Consider the following 20,696-nt stretch of genomic DNA (forward strand, 5'->3'; position numbering starts at 1 on the left):
AGCAGTGTTCACTGTAACATATAAATATGCATGAAAGGCGAGAAAGTACATTCTGATCTGGGTTACCTGTCGAACCCTGTGTAGTATTGCAGATGTGTTTTTTTCCTTTGTGTTTTAACTTGCTTTTCCTAATTTGGAATTCCAGGCTTAGCTCCCTCATCTTGGAATGAAACACGGTCTGGAAATATCTAAAAAATACCTTCATCAAAGTTAGTAGCAAGGTTTCCATTGATAGGGAAAATACTGATCAAAGTGAAGTCAAGTGCAGAAGTTGGTATTTAGTCAGACGGACAACAAAACACACACTTTTGCATGAAGATTCCTTACATCAGAAATATCTGAAGTATTGGATCATAATGCATACAACATAAATACCATTTCCATGAATTTAAAAAGGGCAACCATTTTTTGTTCATAAAAAAGAAACTGAAACCATATACTGTATAGTCATGAATGATATAATGGTATAACAAAGATATAATACGAGGCCTGTTTTTGACTGCTTTATTCTTGTTACTGGTACATACTAGTTATACAAAAAAGTAGTCTAGTTGAGGATAATGTGTGAAAATCTGGCCCCATGGCAGTCAACGGTAGTTTCTCTATTGACCTGAATGGAAGCAGGGTTTCACACAGACTACTCAGCTGAATACCTTTTAATCAGTGCAACCAAAGGCAGCAGAATCAGGTGGATGAAAAACAAAGCAAGCAAAATCTAATAATAATAAGTTGGAGAGACTTCCTTGTATTACTCTTTGTGTTTCTAAAGGCGATATGTACTTGTAAGAAGTGTCCAAATAACTCTAGGTTCAGGTCTTTTCTTATAGATAGCAACTGAAGGAAGAATCAGTCTATCCCATCAGAAAAATACTACATCCTAGAGGCTGAAGAGTGAAAGTTCATTTTTTTTTACATCAGTGTCATGTAATCTTGATAGGATGGCTCATATGAAAAGAAAAAAGAGAGTATAATACCTTTAACAGAGACTTTACCTTTATTGTCGGGAAATCCTTTGGGTGGTTTTCATAAAAGTGGTAATGAAATTAGGTACATAATGATTTTGCAATTTAGATGAATACCATCAAATCTGCTAGGGGTAAAGCCTGAACAACTGTTAACATGGACACAAACTAAAATTCTTACCATCAGGATTCCAGTCTTACATTTTAAATTGTTTTGGAAAGATATCATTGCTGCTGGTTTTATGTGTAACAGGGTCTATATCAAGGTCAAAACGTTGAACATCCTGAACACTACCCTGCTACCTGGAGAAAGGGCAGCTGGGAAAATTTGCAATCAGAGGTGAATCTGAACTTTCCCAGTTAAAGACATGCGTTTCTCTTAGGAAGCATCTTTAAATTGCCTTATGATATTGGTTAGGTATCATATTCATTGAAGCAATGTACAGACAAACACTCATTTTTTGTAAGTACACTAGCAATTCATTAATTTACAAGGAACTACAATTAACAGACCTCATATGCTAATGTGTTACTTATTTACATGTTATATTTAAGTAACTTAATGAAAGAATGGAAAAATATAAATAGAGGGAAACAGAGAAGAAAACATGCTATTGTCTGCAACGTCTGTTATATTGATCTTTAACAGTGAGTCATGGCTGTAATTTTTCCCTCAGGAGTATTAATGATTGGTTTAGAGAAAAAATATGGAGTCCTGATGGTCAGAGTTTCATTCATGAGCCACTGTATAAATGAAGGGCTAGCTTGATATTTTTAGTGCAACATAAAATGACAATTTTGATTAAAAAGGTTCATTCAACATTTTCTGAATCTTATCAAGAGTTCAAAGTGTGTTGTGGGAGCAGAGCAGTGAACAATACTGGCTTCATCAAAAAGCCCAGGAAAAAAACCGTCACTGGTGTACACTGGCCATCATTAAGGAAGAGATCAGTATTTGCCAACAATTGGCATAAAATGGTATTTGAGACACCACAGTATTTTTGTACATGTAAAATACAGACTATTCATGGTTAGTCAGAAACTGAAGTTTCAGAAGAGAATGTTGTCTTTTTATTTTAATTTTTTTTAGTAATTTGGACCCAATGTCCATGGCCAGACGAGCATGGCCATGCAATACGTGGCGCTTAACACACGTCTGCGATGCCACATATCATATATTCAGTTGTCTTCTGCACTGTGAGAGCAGAAAAAAAAAGTGGAAACCTATAAAAAAAGGAGTGGAGTGCTGCATGCGGCGGCAGCGTGCATAGCCCAAAGCCAGAGCTGCACTCTGCTGCCGGTCAGGCTCCATGCAGCAGGATCACCGCTGCTGCAGCCCCGGGAAGCCCCCAGGATCCCAGGTAAGGCTGTTGGGCCCAGACCAGTGCTGGCCCCAGCCTCCCCTACACCACCCGGGTTAACTTGCTGTGCACCAGACTGTGCGTGGCACAAGCGTTCCTCAGGGACAACTAGCAGCAATGCACCTTGCTCTGCCGCTAGATGTCCCCAGGAAAGCAAATGTCCATGCATTAATGGATATGGCCAATAGGTGCATCTACACATGCAATTAGCACATGGCAATACATTCTGGTGCAGTCTAGAGTTTATTGTTCCTGAGCACAGCATTTACACAAGCACCACAGGACAGCAGCAGGTTGAGTTGGGGCAGAATAGTCCTGGCTGGCAGGGAACCCGTGGGGTCAGCCTGCCACCCAGGAGCTGCTCTGGCATGACTTATCGTGCTGCAGAGGGGCTGGCTGGGGCATGAGGCTACTAAAGTGTGGGGTACTAGCCCCACACCATAGCACCCTCATGCCCTAGCCAGCTCCGGTCGCTGCCTACACAAGCATTTTAGTGCACGTAACGACACCACTGTAGGATAGTACTTGTCCCGGACAGTGGAGTTAGTTTACTGCACCCTAATATGAGCACACATGTAGGCAGCAATGCTTTACTGCGGAGCTAATTAGTCTACTCTGCAGTTAAGCGCACATGCAGATGTGCCCAAGGAGTCTGAGAGAAGAAAGAGCAAGAAGTGTTAGAAAATGTACTCCAAAACTGAATGAAAATGTTGAATGGTCCCAGGACACGGATACTTTACTTGAACAATAAAAATGACATTGTTTTAAGTCGCCCCTTAAAAAATATCTGATTGATATCTGCCCATCTCAAGTGCTGAAATAAATAAACAATAAACACTTTTAAAACTTACATTTGCTTTTCAAGTCATCTCAAAGTCCAACAGATTCCAGTCAGAGTAACCATTCTGCAGAATACATGTCCTGTGTACAGTGGGTCTCGGAAACACGTATACATAAAACATACAGTGTATATTTCTCATATGTAATATTTAGAATGAGAGTATAGAATTTGCAAAATTTTCCAGTAAATTGGCTTATTTCTTTTTATCCTGTTTGTAATGGCTTAGTCACCATACACACCAGTTCTACTGGCTCGCTTTACCTTGAGCAGATCAACATTAAAACTGATACAAGGGGTTATTTTAAAAATAAAAAGGGTTTTTTGCATTTCATAGGATGGATTGAATAATCTCAACAGAAGCTTTAGAAATGGATTTCTTAGGTTTTCAGAAATCAGGGCATGAGGTCAGAACGGCCAATAAAAGGATAATTTGGTGATGGCATTATATTAGAATAATAATCTTATTTTAAGATATGAAAAGATTGAAACAATCATGCCAGCATAATGAATAATTATACCATAATTCATAAATGCATAATTTATAAAAACGATATAGCAGTCATGGTTAGATGCAACCTAATAATCCTGTATAAGATGTAACTACATACTGTACAACCATTCCTTTTTATATGTATTTTTTACATTCAGTCCTCATCCAAATTAAATAGAGTAGTTCTAGGTATGAATGGCAATACAAAATAAACACAATCAACTCACAACAGGGCTTTATTACTGCTACTGCACCATCATGGCATGCAAGTAACTATGTAATCAATTGTAAACATTAAAATGTCATCACCTTCCCAAAAGAAAAAGAAAATGAAAAATACAGATATAGTAGTAAAACATCAATTATCTTTAAATATCTTTCATATTTACCAAAACTCTATGATATACTAGAGGCATTTATACCTCTCCGGCTCTCCCCTACATTAGCACCTTGGCAAACTTGGAGTTCATAAACTGCACTTCTAAGTAAGACCTACCAAAACTCTTGAGTTTGTACCAACTGCCATTGACATTTAATGCATAAATGAGAATAGGACCCATCTGCTACCTCTCCCTTATTAGTCTCTCTTGATTTTGCTACGTTTCAGCATTATGGCTAAATGAAAAGACAGCGAAGAGGGCTGTAAGAGGCTGTTTGCTGGAGTGCTTACTGAGGTAACAAGCCCCTCAGAGCTTGTTAGACTAACAGACAGTCAGAGGATGCTCTCCTGTTAGGTTTTTTTTTTGCTGCTGAATGCTGATTTGGTCAGGTCTCATACTAAATGAATTATCTGAAAACCACTCTTGGAACCAAGCTGGTTTTGTGCTGGTTTGTTTTTTGGGTTTGTTTGGGGGGGTTTTTTGGTGTTCAAGAAAATACTCTAAATAGGACGAAATTGTAGAGCATGTGAAACTCTACAGTTAGAAGAGAAGTCCACAATTTATTAGAGAAGGGTCAATGAGCTGGTTGGGGTGCAGTTCTGCTAGGAGGTGAAAGGAAACCATTTATAGTCGTTTTAGGATGTTACAATAGGAAACAGGAGTAGGTAGACTACTGTACAGCAACAGCAAGTGAAACTCTCCCTCAGTTTGCAATCCTGGAGATAGCTTTTGGAAAAACAAAGAACTTGATTGCAAAACAGGCTTTTCAATTTTCAGTCAGTTCTAGTAACGAGTTAGTCAGTTGGCAAGGAAGACCAACGCTTAGAATATAGCTCTCATTCAGACGTCTAATAAATCTCATGAAGTGGAATAGTACTGTCCACACATCATTCGATTGTAGCCCAGACTCGACTTCAGGGCCTTTAGGAAAGTAAAAAACTATGATATGTTCAACTCAAGTTTTTTCATATGGTATGATCACTGAAATATATGCACTTTAATTTTTGCAATAACTGTTCATTCAAAATCGTCCTTCACATTTGGAAAATGATAAAATAACACCTAAATTCAATTCAGCCTTTTCAGTTAGTCCTTTCTGAAAGAATATCTTACTGCTGATCGAAAGAAGAAAAATCTGTACAATTCTTAACATGGTGTTAAGCTATAAAAATGTCCTTCAGCGTCCCAGGGTTAAGCTTAATTTTCAATTATACAATTTCTTTCTTCATTACAAAATAACATAGTCTCTCCTAGCTGTAGTCAAGACTTTCCCCCCCTCTGATTTGCTCAGGATTAAGAAAGCTGTTGCATTTATTTTATATTTTGATGATATCAGAATCTGTTGCTTCATCTAAAGCTGATCAGTATACTCATATTCGTCATAAGGTTGTTCTGCTTTGGGGCACAGTAGATTGCAAGTGTGAATATAACAGAGCACATATTTACCTATCACCATTATCCATAGATTTGCCTCCATAAAAACTGAGGCTGTAGTATAGCTTTCAATGGAAGCCATTTAAAAAGAAAACATTACAGAATATACAAGTGCAGTTTCTAGATCTCAGACACAAGTTCCTTGACGTGTTGAGAGGTGATGTTTTCGATTTCTGACTCCTGAACTCTTATCTTTACAGTCTGCAGGCTTCTGTTGTGAAATGTCTATCAGGGCACTTGCAATTGCAAGACCTGGAAGATAAATAAAGAAAAAAAAGAGAATTTAATGCTCGATTGTGAGAAGACTTCTATAGCGCTGTAGTGGATCCTTATATGTCCAGTCTTTTATACTTTTCCAACAAATAATTATCTGTATTTTTAAGTTAGATGGGAGGCTAGCAAACATTTGGTCATTTTATAAAATATTTTTCTCGTAATTGGAAACTAAAGAGAAGGAGAGATGAGGTGGCCAGACAGAGGCCACCAGACTGGGAATCAGGAGAGTTTGGTTCCATCCTGACTCTTGCTGAACTACCGTGAACCACTTTGCCTCCCTGTGTCTGTTTCTTTTTCCAACTTTTGTCTGGATTGTTTATGGAGCCATGAACCTCTTTGCATCTCTCACTGTGCATTTCCAAAGTGCATCAATCAAGCTCATATCTGTGTTTGTATCAGACTGGCTACTGGTTACTGTACTATACACAGCAACAAAGAGTGAGGTGGTCATTTTTTCCAATAGCGGGAGCCTGGTGAAAATCAGGTAAAGCCATGATGTCAAATTCTGCCTTGAGTTATCCTTTTGGAAATTGTCTACTTTTCTTGTGTATAGAAGCAACATACTATAAGGAGCTACAAATATGTCCATAAATTTCCTACTGGAGTACATCTCAATTTAAAACACAAACAGAATTATATGAATATATTAACAGGATATCAGACGTGGTAATGCAGTAGTATGAAGAAATAAAACACTGTTTTATAATATTTTACTGCATTTACTCAAATATAAGATGCCCCCCCCAGGAAAATAGCCATCATTTTACATTTGCATACAAAGAAACCTCATTAAATACATTGACTATCATGAAATTGCTGCCAAAAGTAGCAAGTGTTCAGTAATGGAAAGCAATTCTTCTTCAGGAGTCCTTAGCAGTCAAGGATGATTGTCTTCCATCACTATATCTTATTTGTGGGCCTGAAGATGGCTGACAAGGCTGATCTGGGATTGACAGACTTTGTTGCAACTCTGCCATGTGTTTCCATGCGGGGTGGGGGGGGGGGGTGGTTCTGGAGTTTTGATTCAGTCTGCAACACATTGTTTCTGCTGCTCCCACTTTTCCATCTCCTGTTGCTGTCATAATGTTTCAAAGTACTGAGCTCTTTGCCGTAGCAGGTGGTTCTGGACGACAGTCTCCCATGAGTTGATGTCAATATTGAATTTTTTCAAGTTAGCTTTGAGGATACCCTTGAAGTGCTTTCTCTGCCCTCCTCTTGAGCCACATGCTTTGACTGAGCTGGCAGAAAAAAAAATGCTTTTGGAGTCTGGAGTTGGACACCTGGATGACATAACTGGCCCAGAAAAGCTGATGTTGGATGATTGTTGCCTTGATGCTCATGGTGTTTGCTTGCGAGAAGCTGCTTAAGGTGTTATCCAGTCTCAGCTATGTACAGTAAGGTGGGGATCACAATTACTTGATACACCATGAGCCTGGTTTTGGATCCGATGTTATGATCTTTGAACACCCATTTCCTCAGGCGTCTGAAGGCTGTACTTGCACATTTGAGGCAATGTTGGATTTCTTCATCTGTGTCAGCTTTCTGCAAGAGATGTCTCCTGAGGTGTGGGAAATACTCAATGTTCTCCAGAGTATCACCATGAATCTGAATTACTAGAGATGGGGATTGCTCATTAAGAGCTTGTTGATGGAAGATCTAAGTCTTCCTAATGTTAAGCATCAGTCCCATTTTTTGCATGCCTCAGTAAAGATTTGATGATTGCCTGAAGGTATGTTTTCAAGTGAGCACAGACTACAGCATCATCAATATACTGGAGCTCGATGACTGAGGTTGTGGTCTTGCTTTTGGTTTGGAGTCAGTTGAGATTAAACAGTTTACCATCCATTCATTAGTCCACTCTGACTGGAAGCTGGCAGTGGTCATATGCTAGGGCTGTGTGAAGCTTCAGTAGCTGATTTGATTTGGCGGAGATTCAGCCTGATTCAGTGGCTATATCTCTGAATCTGAATTGAATCAGGAGACCCTTTAGTCTCTCCAAATCGAATCAGAACCCTCTGAATTGATTCAGAGCGATTTGGAAAGATTCAGCGATTTGGACATAGACACAGCTTTACATTTTTCTACATACCTCAAGGTGCCAGGGGGCTCATGAATATTAAGATGATGGGGTGCATGGAGCATCCCACAGGAGTGCAGGGGGTTTCCCAGCGCGCTCAGAAGCAGACCCGGAAGTGGACGAGGAGCACTCATCCACTTCTAGGTTCACCAGGGAGTGCACCGGGCACCCCAGCCATGCCCCCCCACCTCAGCAACTGGTGCCTCCTGGGTCTGGGAGGGCACCCAGGATCCCCCCCCCATGACCAATCACTGAGCCAGGGAGGCATGTGGGGGGACCCAGCATGCTCCCCGGTGGACCTGGAAGTGGACTGAAAGTACTTCTGATCCACTTCTGGGTTCACCACCGAGTATGCGGGGGGGGGCTCCTGTGCTCCTGTGGGATGCTCCATCCACTCCACCATCATAGCGCTCACGAGCTCCACCTGGTACCTCGAGGTATGTAGAAAAAACATTTAAAACTTTGTCTATGAAAGAATCTCTGATTCTTCGAATCAGCATTGAATCTTCAGATTCGGATTCGGCTGAATCGAATAGGGGACAGTGATCTGAATCAACTAATCAAATCACTGTCCCTGATTTAGGCCGAATCCGAGTTGAATACAGCCCGTTTCACATACCCCTATCATATGTAGCATCATGGTAAGGACCACCAATAAGGGTGTTGAAGTGATGATGTAGCTTTGCTTAACTCTCAACATAACCTTGAAGGGATCTGTGATAAACACATTACTGAGAACCATCACTCGCATATTGTCATGGCGCAGGCAAAGAAAGGTGATGAATTTCAATAGGCATATGTACTTCAGAAGGATCCTCCACAGTGCTTCTCAGCTGAAGGAATTGAAGGCTTTTGTGAGGCCTAAGAAGGCCATGTAGTGGGGTTTATATTGTTTCTGGCATTTTTCCTGCAGTTGGTGATCATGTCAGTTGTACCTCTTGATGCCTTAAACCCACACTGAGATTCTAGGAGGAGCTTTTCAGCAAGTGGAAGGAGATAGCTCAGGAGGGTTCTCACGATGATACTTGTGGTGGACAGCAAGGTGATCCCTCTGTAATTTCCACAGTTACACTTGTCTCCCTTCTTGAAGATTGTCACAATCATGATATCCCTAAGGTCATCTGGGATTTCCTCATCATTCCAAATCCTAAAATGAGGGCATGCAGCTGTGATGTGAACTCCTTTCTTCCCTGCTTGAAGTTTTCAGCAAGAATTCCATCAGCTACAGATGCCTTGTTTTTCATTTGCTTGATGACATTCCTCACCTTGTCAAGGGTTGGAGGGATTCTGAGATCATCTCTGACTGGATGTTTTCAGATGCAGTTGAGAACACTCTCATGAACAACAAAGTCTTGATTGAGAAAGCCTTCAAAATGCTCCTTCCAATGCACATCGATCAGGTCTTTTCCATCCTTAGGTCTCAAGGGGGTTGGTCCCTGAGTAGTCAGACCATAGATGGCTTTGGTGGCATTGAAAAAAATAATGCATGTTGTGGATGTCACCGAGATGTTGGATTTCCTTCACTTTGTCTTCCCACCACCTATTCTTCATATCTCAGGTCCTTTTTTGGACCTCTTCCTTAGCTTGTTGGAGATTCAATTTCTTTTGCTTGGAGTCGATGTTGTTCTGCCAAACACAAAACGCCTTGCACTTGTGGTCAACCAACTCTTGGATATCCTAGTGATTATCACTGAATCAATCTTGATGTTTCCTGATAGAGAATCCAAGCTTCACAGGCCCTGATGACAGTGGACCTGAAGGTGTCCCAAGCACTCCCAACATTATCTCATTTTTGTTGATTGGAATTCACCAGTTTTTCATTAAGACAGTGGTGGAAGAGGTCTCAGCTGATTGGATCCTTGTGCTTGGGCTGCAGTTGTCATTTGGGAGCCAGTTTGAGTGATGAAACCAAGCGGGTGAATTGGTGATTGGTCCAGCAATTTTCAGCTCCTAGCACAGCTTGGGTGATGCAGACATCTTTGCAGTCCTGGCCATGAACAATGATTTAATCATTCGGGTGCCAATGCTTAGATTGCAGGTGTTGGCATGATGCACCTGTTTTTCTGGTGGAAAAGGGTGATGGTGAGTCCATGTTCTGTTTATTTGGTCAAGAGGAGGATGCCATTGGTGTTGGCCTTTGCTATTCCTTCCTTGCCAACATTTCTGTTCCACAGGTTCAAGTCCCTTCCGACTTTGGCATTGAAATCACTGAAAAGAATGTCTGTTTCCCTCTGAAACATCATAAAGGACCTGGTCAAGGCTGGTATAGATTTCCTCCTTGGTTTAATTGGAAACATCAAGAGTTGGGGCAGATGTGCCAATGACAGTGGCATACTGGCTCCCTGCTAGCTTAAGAGGGAGAGTCATGAGGTGCTCACTAATTTTGACAGGAAACTTGTTGAATTGGTTTATGAGTTCATTCTTGATGGCAAAACCAACTCCATGAAGCTGGTGTTCCCCTTCCTGTTTACAGAAGAAGGTATAGCTGCCTCTATGTTTTTTGAGTTGCCCATCTCCCACTTGCCAGGTGTCACTCGGTGCACTGACATCAGCTGTGTCGCATGAGTTCTTGAGCCGTGATTGCAGAGTCGCGTTCTTGGAGTTCACAATTAGGATTGTGCATAAGGTTATTGATGTTCTAGGTCCAAAAATTGATTGCCTGTCTTTGTTAATTTTGACTGCAGTAAAGGTGATCCCACAGGATGTGGTTATGCAGTCAGGAAGGTGGTAAACAGGCTATATTTAGGGCATCTTTTCTAGCCCCTCCCCATGTGAGGTGAGCAGAGTGGATCCTGAAGAGTTGGTGAATCACTCTCCTTTCTCATCCAAGTGCTAGAAGACCTTCTTGTAACTGCCATCTTCATGCCAAGTCACAACTAGGAGCTTGCAGACCTAGCAATCAGGCACAATCACTAGCTGGTTGCCAAAGGGCTTGAAAAATGTGCTTGTTTTCATTGAAGATACCTGTGCATGATTTTTTTTTTATCATGGAGAAGCTGCTGCACATCAGTTTCCACATGTTCTTGACAGAACAAGACCTTAACCAATGACAAGGAGGCCAAGAAAATTGGTGCTCTTGTTCCACTGCAGCCTTCATTCACCTTCGCAGTCATTGAGATTCTAAGATCTTCCACCTGCTTCGCTGTTGTGGACTTGTAGACCCATGGCTGGGTACTGGGCAAGCTTATTATACTGTCAGCCTATACTTGCCATGTCACAGCACCATCAAAGGATATGTGTGGCTTTTCAGGAGGGAAAGCATTTTCATCTGACAGACTGCCCTGTGCCTCATCTGCATATGCATTTTTGGAAGATCCCAGGACTCATGACGACAACAGCCAGTTCCAGTCATGAGTGGGGGCTAATTAGCACATGGATCCTTGTTGGGGTATCCATACACATACAGAGCTGTGTTGAGCTATGGGTATACCATGGCTTGAAATGCTGTTGATTCTGCTGGGGTGTAGTCCACTGAACTATGTAGTTAATCATAAGCCTTTTGGCTTTGGACTGCTATCATGCATAATCTGTACCATATATAATAGTTATAAAAGTGCTGCTGAGTGTTTATGGAGAACCTGTGCTAAAACTTGCAGCAATTTAAAAAAAGGTAATATGCATAAAGTTTGGATGAACTAAATAATTATATGCATGCTTGTTTCGATGTCAGTGTTTTCAAACTTGCCCCTCACTCCCATGTGCTCGGGGAGAGCAGAGTCTAACTGGAAGGGGGGCCATAAGGGAGGCAGAGGAAGGAGTTACAGGGGGAAGAAGTTGTGAGGGCAGAAGGCCACCGATCCTCCAGATTTATCTTCCCTGCTGTAGCAGTGTGTTGGGACCCAGAGGCCTGTGGGCTTAGGTTTTCCTTCCCTTAGGGCTGACTGGCCCAGGGGGACAAATTCAAGGCCAACCTCCAAAAATTACCTTCTATACCTGGAAAAGTATATAAAATTGATAAATTTTTCATATATGGAATCTAATTATTGGGGGGCGTCTTATAATCAGGTTCATCTTAAATTTGAGTAAATATGGTATAAAAGACCTTGATCAGGAAACTTAGTGGAAGCAGCTTTAACTCAGAGAAAAGGCCCCAGAATTGGGAAAAGCATGAAGTACAATTTTAGCAGAACAGATAGAAATTTTGGAAAAACATATCTACTTTGTTTATAAATGTATCCAAGTATTTTGGCTGGTGGCATCATATTGTCTGAATGAAGGATTACATGTGAGCTATTTTAATTTTGTATCTCAGAGGTCCTACCACTGAAACCCTAAAATCAGAGAAATTAGAGATGGAAAAGAACAATGCTAATGCAGAAACATCACCTGTTCACAGGGTATGCCTATATAACGCAAGGTAGTGACACACTGGATCCCAAAGCAGAACTAGAATAGCCAGGTGGCTATCACTGCTTCTGGCGTCAATCACTGCTTAGTGCAGCGGCTATACTGCTTCTGGTGTTGCTGAAAACATACTAGATAGATTTCACTTTACATACCAAGGTATTTTTTATATTAAAAAAATTATAGCTCTAAAATAATAACAAATGGCAGAACCCTGTGAAATATATATGTACAATGCACACCTTCCTGATACTGCTTATAGCGTTGAGAGCTTAGAATGGATTAAGAGTGACAAAACACACAAAAACCATGCATTTATTGAGACATATTGACAAGTGGTGAAGCATAACAGTAATAGCCCATGTAAAACATTAGCACCAAATAGTTCACAAAAACCTGTTTGCAAACTGGGTCTGAAATAGTTGATTTCCATTTTCACAACCATAAGAACCAACATAGCAATAATAAAATATGTACTGGTCATGTCTACATGTTCATCAATGTGCTGTACTTATGGTGCATTAAGTTTAATACTTGTATAGCCAAGTACTAAATCAATGTGCAGTAACTGGCATTACAGCGCAGTAGCACTGGCATGTGCCTTTTAATGACACTACTATTCAGTTGTCTAATAATCCTGAGCATACGGTAGCATATCAGCACTGTTTCTACCGTGACATGTTACTGCGCAGTATTATTAGGCTACTGTGCATTTTGTGTCTTGTGTAGACATGCCAACTGTGAACACAAATAGTTCTGCTCGTACAACTGTCTCAAAAACTCATGGCTAATCTTTAAAATAGTGTCAAAATTTTTTAGTGTGTACCTTTTTAAACTGAATCAAGATCAGACTAATTTTATCTATTACAAAGTCCAATTTTAAGAAAGATTTTTTGTGCGTTATTTCATTGCGATACACTTAGCCAGTAGAAAATAGAGAAAAATAATAGCTTTTCACTTGCACATGGCCCTAAAACCTGCTCAACTTATATAAGGTACACTGTCAGAAAGAAAACAAGTGGTTCAGATTGCCAGTATCCTATAAATCCTGTGCTAATGCAAAACTAACGGTATCTTTTTCTACCTCACAAGGATATTGCAAGAATTAATTAGTTAATGTGTTACAGTTCTTTGAAAATAGAAAGCGCCGTTTATCTATAAAGATGATAACTGTACTTAGCATTTCTGTGTTTCACGATATGTAAGGGCCAAGATTAATTAAGTAATTTTTCTCACGCATATATATTTTCTGGCATTAGCTAGCAATTCCTAATATTGGACTTTGATAAATGAAATTATAAGATGTCCTTGAGGCACCTTTATAACATCAACAATATCTGGTGTTACTAAATTCGAGGATAAAATCTGTGACATTTTGATTTTCGCTTATGTGTAGCTCTGTTTTTAACAGTGAGGCTTAGCAAGTACACAAAATGGATTATATATTAGGGAGAAACAGGTCTTTCAATTTTTCTTTTAACAGGACTTTTTTGTTAATATGCTGCTTGGTGGCATGCTGCTAACCTTACTCTGCATAACACTACTATACAGGAAGACCTATTTGCTTCCAATCTACTGCTGCATACTGGGACATGTTGTCATGCTGTTAGAGTTCCATTAAAATCAGGTCACTCTAGAGGATCATTTCTCAAAATGTCGCACAGATGATCTGATGAAATTCACTTATTGTGTTCTCTAAGCCCAATACAGTTCCTTGTTATCAAAGCAATGCAATTAACTTGGGGAACAATTCATTATTTCAGACTGGTGGTCTAAAGGAGTTTCATTTGGCAAGTCAAGCTGATGCACACACATTACAGGAAAACACAAAAAAAAAACAACTGCAGATTCAATAAAAATGCTGAGGTTTAAATATAATAATGAAATTATCCTTGATTTTATCGGTGCTTTTCCTAAATATCAGAAGTGAATACATGAAAGATTAGTAAAATTGGAAACATACATTCTACGATGGTCAACCTTTGTCACCAAGTTTCACAGCTTGTTTAATTTACTTGCCTTTTTTACGAATTTCCATTTAAATATATCTATCTCAATTGATATTAGCCAAACACGTACATTTATCTGCAGTAGGATGGTAATCAAAGAGCTATTGAATCAGCTTCCACTGCACTGTGTAAGGGCAAAACCTTTAATGGTCTAATTTCTAGAAATTCAAGTCCAGTTACAGGGCTAGATCTATTCTTTAAGCCCAGCTTGATCTAGCTGTGCAAATCTAGGTCATAACCTTCAGTGGATACGCAATCTACAGCTTGTAGATATGCATGAAAAAGTCATTAGGAAGTGAGTTAAGTCAAATAGAAGTAGGAAGTATGTATTTCAAAGATAATTACATTCACAATGAGAAAAAATACAAGAGAAAGCAATATGAACTTGCTTATCTTTAGCACAACCATAGACTTTCATAAAGTTATACTGATCTGTTGGAAAGAGGACGTGGTACCGCAAGATTTCAAAGATGCTCAGTTTGTACAATTATACAAAAACAAATGGGATAGAAATGACTGAGACAACTACAGAGATATTTCCCTGTTGAATATTGTTGAAAAATTTGTCACTCACATGCTCCCTAGGTTACAATCTCTAGGTGAGAGAATCTATCCTGAAAGTCAATGTGGGTTTTGCTCAGGACACTCCATCATTGATGTGGTATTTTCAGTCAAGCAACTATAAGACAAGTGTGGAGAAAAACGAATACCACAAGGACCTTTCTACTGTTCTGAAGAAACTGGACTGCCTCCCCCACCCCCAAACTGTTGAACATCACTCGCTCATCACATCAAGGTATGAAGGCAACTGTAGTGCATGGAAACAGAGAATCAAATGCCTTCAATGGGATGAAACAAGGGTGTGTCTCAGCCCCTGTGCTTTTTGACATCTACTTTTCATTCCTGCTTCTTCATGCATTCAAAGGCAGCTGTGATGGTATTTGTCTTTGAACCAGACTAGACGGAGGCTTGTTCAACATCACAAGGTTTAGAGAAAAAAACAAAGTGAAAGAACTGGTTCTGAGAGATTTCCTGTTTGCAGATGACATGGCCTTTGTTGCCCACAATGAACCTTGCCCACAAAATCTCTTGGACAGATTTTCTGAGTCATGCAAGAGCTTCAGGATGACAATTAGTCCCAAAAAGACTGTGATCATGTACCAGAGGGTGGAAGGACCAATACCTGACATCACTGGAGGATACATATCTTGGTGTTATGGACTACATATGCTAGGCATATGCTAGGCACATCAAGAGATTGAATGGCTTTCACGTGAGATGTCTGTGTAAGATCCTGAAAAAGTGGGAAGACAAAATACCAAACACAGAGGTACTGGAGCGCACAGGACTGACACACTTAGAAACCACTAACAAGAAGAGGAGGTCGTGATGGATCAGCCATTACAAGAGAATGGGAGGACACCATATCCCCAAGAATATTTTGCATGGTGAGATACAAGATGGCTCTAGAAAGTGGGGTCACCCTCTACGGTCATATCATGATGTGCGCAAAAATGATATGAAGTTGTTCAACATCAATACAGAAAAGTGGGAGGAATGCACAGAATCCTGTCTGATGTGGAAGGAACATTTGGCACTGGGTGCAGCCCAACAGGAACCAGCTTTGATCCAGAGGATGGAAGCAAACTGAGAAAGAAGAAAGCAGAATGTTGGACTCCAACTCAGACAACATATGGATCTGTGAAACTTGTAACAAGCTGTGTTGCTCTTGAATTGAGCTTGTCAGCCACAAATAGGTTCATTAGGCATCAGACTAGACCTCTTACATGTACACCATGATCCAGAGGATCGACGGTTGCCTACTAGACTTTCCTAATGGGAGTTAAATGGTAATAGTTGTTTCTCAAGGAGTAACAGCCTAATCATAAAATTACTGGTGTGATTTTTTTTTTAACAATTATGCAAAACAATTAATAAGTACAGGAATAAAATACAGCACATCAGATGAGATTGCCTTGTAAGTGCATCCCAATTTATATACACATAGCACTTTAATTTTGCATTTGAACAAAAGCCTCTGAAAAGTCATTCATTTTGAGATGCTCTCCTCCCAGTCTCTGTAAAAGCAGGCAGTACTATATATTTTAATTTTCCAGCACAACAGCTTCATTAGGCGTGAAAGGTTAATTGCAGGTTTAAGTGCAGTTCAGGGAACAGTGCACGGGTCTGTAGTGAATAGCACAGTCTGCTACAGGAAGGCTGAGTGCTATAAACTGTTTGCCCTGCTGAAATGTTTTACTACCTCATTTACTAACTGTCTTCTTTTACTGCTTGTATTTGTAGTTCTTCTAAACCTTTAATAGCTACAGTTTTATTTCACTGTAATCAGATTTAAATGGAAATACCCATGCTGGGATGTTTAAATGTTTTTCTTCTGATTGTATACAGCTACATATGAACTGATGTTAGGCTATACTATCTTTCAGAGTAAAAAAACCTAACATTTTAAAAGTTGGTTTTATATGCTGGCTGATGAATGTAAACCTTTATTCTTCCTCTACTGTTCATTTTATTGAGAAATGTATTGAATTCAGGCTATCTTTGTTAAAACTAAGTGTGTTAGGTGACCTGCTTTGTCTGCTTAGGCAGGTAATTGGGGAACATTACTGCATTTAAATATAAATTACTGGGAGATAACATTCTGGATAGAGGTCTTCATTTGGTTACATTCTGGGCATTGTCACTGTTATTGAAAACTAGAACATTCATAATTCTGAGGATACTAAAATAACTACAGTTCAAACAGCTCAGTTGGATTTGTTTGATCTCCTAACACAAATTAAAGAAACGGGGTAAGAAGACTTGAAACAATGACAATAAAATGACAGCTGCCAGGTTGAGAGATTTAAAAGGGAACAGATTGGGTCAATTGTATGCTATTAAACCAATAGCTTCATGTTTCAGCGCTTTGCACTATTGTTTCAACTTCATTTGTTGAATTTTAAAGAACGTACTTACCCGACAAGCTAAGTGTAATATGGGACAAAATGTTGCTGCATTAGTACAAAAGACCCATTACTCAAGAAGTTCCCATCACATAGTCCAAATGCCTGCTAAAGTTCATGCAAATGCATCTAAGTGTTTTTAAAACATATTGAGTAAATGATGGGAATTACAAACTCTAATCAGTGTTTAGTGCATATCACTATAGTGTTTAATGAGTAGAGCTTCCTTCTGAACTTATTCGTACTACTTGTAATTAGATACTGGAAATTCCTCCTGGGTTTTGCCACTTGGGACGGGTCCCAGAGGACTGGAAACGGGCCAGTGTGGTCCCTATTTTCAAGAAGGAGAGAAAGGATGATACAGGTAACTATAGGCCAGTTAGCCTCACTTCTATCCTTGGGAAAAGCTTTGAAAAATTATTAAGGATCACATTTGTGGGAGTCCAGTAGGAAAAATAATGTGAAGGGAAACCAGCATGGCTTCATAGTAGGTAGATCCTGCCTGAATAACCTTGTTTCTTTTTATGACCAGGTCACAAAATGCTTAGATGCAGCAGTTGAGGTAGATGTCATCTACTTGGATTTTAAAAGGCCCTTTGATACAGTGTCATATCCCATTCTTACAAATAAATTAAGTGGTTGTGAAGTAGATTATTACATGGTCAGGTGGGTGGAGAATTGGCTTATGGGACACACCCAAGGGTGGTGGTGGACAGGTCATTTTCGACCTGGAAGAACGTGGGCAGTGGAGTTCCCCAAGGTTCGGTCTGTGGACCAGCGCTGTCCAAATCCATGAACAATAACAAATTATGGGGCAAAGTAAACATACTGGAGGGCAAGGATCGGATTCAGGCAGATTTGGACAGCTTGGGAAAGTGGGCAGAACAGAATAGGATGCAGTTTAACAAAGATAAGTGCAAAGTGCTGCATCTAGGGAGAAAGAATCACTAACACACCTACTAAGGAGGTATAAGGAGGTGATGCTTCCCCTCTATGCAGCATTAATAAGACCACAGCTTGAGTACTGAATTCAGTTCTGGGCACTGCACTTCAAGAGGGATGTGGATAACCTTGAGAGGGTCCAGAGGAGGGCCACTTGTATGGTTAAGGGCCTGTAGGTAAAATCCGATCAGAAGAGACTGCGGGACCTCAATCTCTTCAGCCTCCACAAAAGAAGGCTGAGAGGGGATCTTGTGGCCATCTACAAATTCATTGGGGTGGGGGGTGGGGGTAATGACAGCAACGAATAGGGGATACTCTGTTTACCAGGGTACCCCTTGGAGTTCCTAGGAACAACAGTCATAAACTGACAGAGAGCTGATTTAGCCAGGAAAAATTTCTTTACGGTGTAGGTTGCCAAAATCTGGAATAGGCTTCTAAGGGAGGTGCTGCTCTCCCCTACCTTGGAGGTCTTTAAGAGGAGACTAGACAAGCACCGTGCTCTTTCTTGCCCAGGGCAGGGGGTCAGACTCGATGATCTACTGAGGTCCCTTCCGACCCAAACATCTATGAAATCTATTTGTTATTATTTTAGAACTATGATTTGTTTTTCGTACGTTAAAATACCTTAGCATGTGAAATGCAATCTATGTAGTGTGTATTCAGCTACACAAAATGTGGCCATTTTGCTTCTGTTATGGAAGCCAGTGGGAATCTACACACTCATTAAGGTGCAGTGGTTACTGCACATTTAATTTAGTACTTATATAATCAAGTACTAAATAAATGCAAAGTAACCAGAGTTACTGTGCAGTAGTGCTGCCGAATTCCTTTTTTGTGACGTTACTGTGCAGTAACTTAATAATACCGTGCAGTAGCATATTAGCACTGTTTTTGCCGTGATGCACTGCTGCACAGTATTATTAGGCTACTGAAGAGTTAGCATGTTGCGTGGACACACCCAGTGTGTCACTTCTTTGCACTGTATAGGCATTCCCTCTATACACGTCCAGAGAAGGGCTGGAGGGGTACACTACAGAGGGAGAAGAGAAGCTGAAGCTAAAAGACAAATGTTGACAAAAGAACAAATACATAAGAGCTGGCCGCAATTATATTTGGCCCAGAAATTAGAAGAATATTACTAAGATAAGTGAGGCTCTGGAACACCCTTTTAACAAAAAGAATGGGGGCAAGAAACATACCTGGATTTTAGATTAAATTTGATAAATTTATGATAAATTTATGAATGTGATTATAGGAGGTTCCTTTCAGTCCTATATGCATAGGTTCAAATAACCTCACAATAATCCCAATGCCCCTTCCAATACCCCATTTAGTTTCAAGTATCTCTTACTTTCTGAGATCTTCATGGGCAGCCAGCTGGTCTCTATCCTGCTGAGACCTTCTAGGGTTGGCGAAGCTGGCTTGAACCTCTAAGTATGGTATAAATTTTTAAGTATATGACACTACTTGGGAAATCACTTCAAGAAAGTGACCCGTAAGATTTCTTTTCTTGAAAGATAAAGCTAACTCCTTCCTGGTGATGTCTAGGAAGATAGAGGCATTCTCATGATCTCATTTGTCTTATGTGTATAATTTATCTTTAAATAAATAAAAATGGGACAGTGTTTATACAAATAAATAATAATAGGGTAGAGATCATCATAGAGGAACTCTCAACCTCTTTTTAGTTAGTAGTTACCATCCATCTGCAGGAGTCTTAAGTATCCCTTGTTCTTAGAGTAGTCTTGTGAGTTGCCTCTTGTCAGTCTGTGAAGAAGGAAGATTATTATAGTAAAGAGTGCACTACTAAATGTATTGTCTGAATATAAAGCCTGGATGTGAGGGCCTAGAGAGAAGTTCTAGTCAAGAAGATTACAGGCTTGAGTGTCCTATAGGACAGTGGTTTTATCCACAGTGATCAGTCAAGGAGGTAGTGCAGCATGAGGAAAATAGAAGAAGATTCTATTTTAACAAAATAGTTCTGCTACAGCCACACTGACTACAAACACTGACACTTTTGGGAAAGAGTAAATGAAAAACAAAATCCTGAATATTTTGAAGAGGAAGTGCCGCTATTAGATCAGGATGTCTTTATTAGGCCTGTGCGAATAGGCAGCTATTTGATTCGGCTTGAGATCTGGCTGATTCAGATGCCAGCAATCTGTTTCGGAGCTCTGGATTGGTTTCCTGCTTCGATTCGGCCGAATTGGCTCTGAAGCTTCGAAGCTGTTTCGGAGATCCAGCCATAGGGTATAATGGGGAATCAATGAACTAGCTATAAATTTATTGTTTTTGTCTGATTTGGATGAAACTTGCAGGGGGTGGTAGCCCCTGAAGAGGCCACAAAGCCTGCCAAGTTTCAAGGAGATAGGTGCAGGGGTTTCTGGGAAACTGCACCCCAAATTCTTGAAAGCAAAACTCAAGTCATGTGTGCGTGTTAAGCCACAGCGGGGTCAAAACTGCAGGGGTGGTAGCTCCTGCTGAGGCCACAAAATATGCCAAGTTTCAAGGAGCTAGCTGCAGGGGTTTGGGGGAAACTGCACCTCAAGCTGCTGACAGGCAAAACTTATGACATAGATGACCCTGTGTGTGTTAAGGTGCAGTGGGCTGAAAA

The 20,696-nt window shown here is 40.2% G+C and overlaps 1 protein-coding gene across 1 annotated transcript in view; it reads right to left on the minus strand.

Annotated features, from left to right (window-relative positions):
* Positions 1 to 971: 971 nt before the first annotated feature.
* ATRNL1 (attractin like 1) overlaps positions 972 to 20,696 on the minus strand; it is a 1,033,288-nt gene continuing 1,013,563 nt past the window's right edge. Inside the window, exon 29 of the mRNA XM_019485923.2 lies at positions 972 to 5,720. Within this exon, the coding sequence (XP_019341468.1) occupies positions 5,596 to 5,720 (125 nt within the window). The 3' untranslated portion in view covers positions 972 to 5,595. The remainder of the gene's footprint in view (positions 5,721 to 20,696) is intronic.

This window comes from Alligator mississippiensis, chromosome 6 (genome assembly GCF_030867095.1).
Source record: "Alligator mississippiensis isolate rAllMis1 chromosome 6, rAllMis1, whole genome shotgun sequence".
Classification (NCBI taxonomy): Eukaryota; Metazoa; Chordata; order Crocodylia; family Alligatoridae; genus Alligator; species Alligator mississippiensis.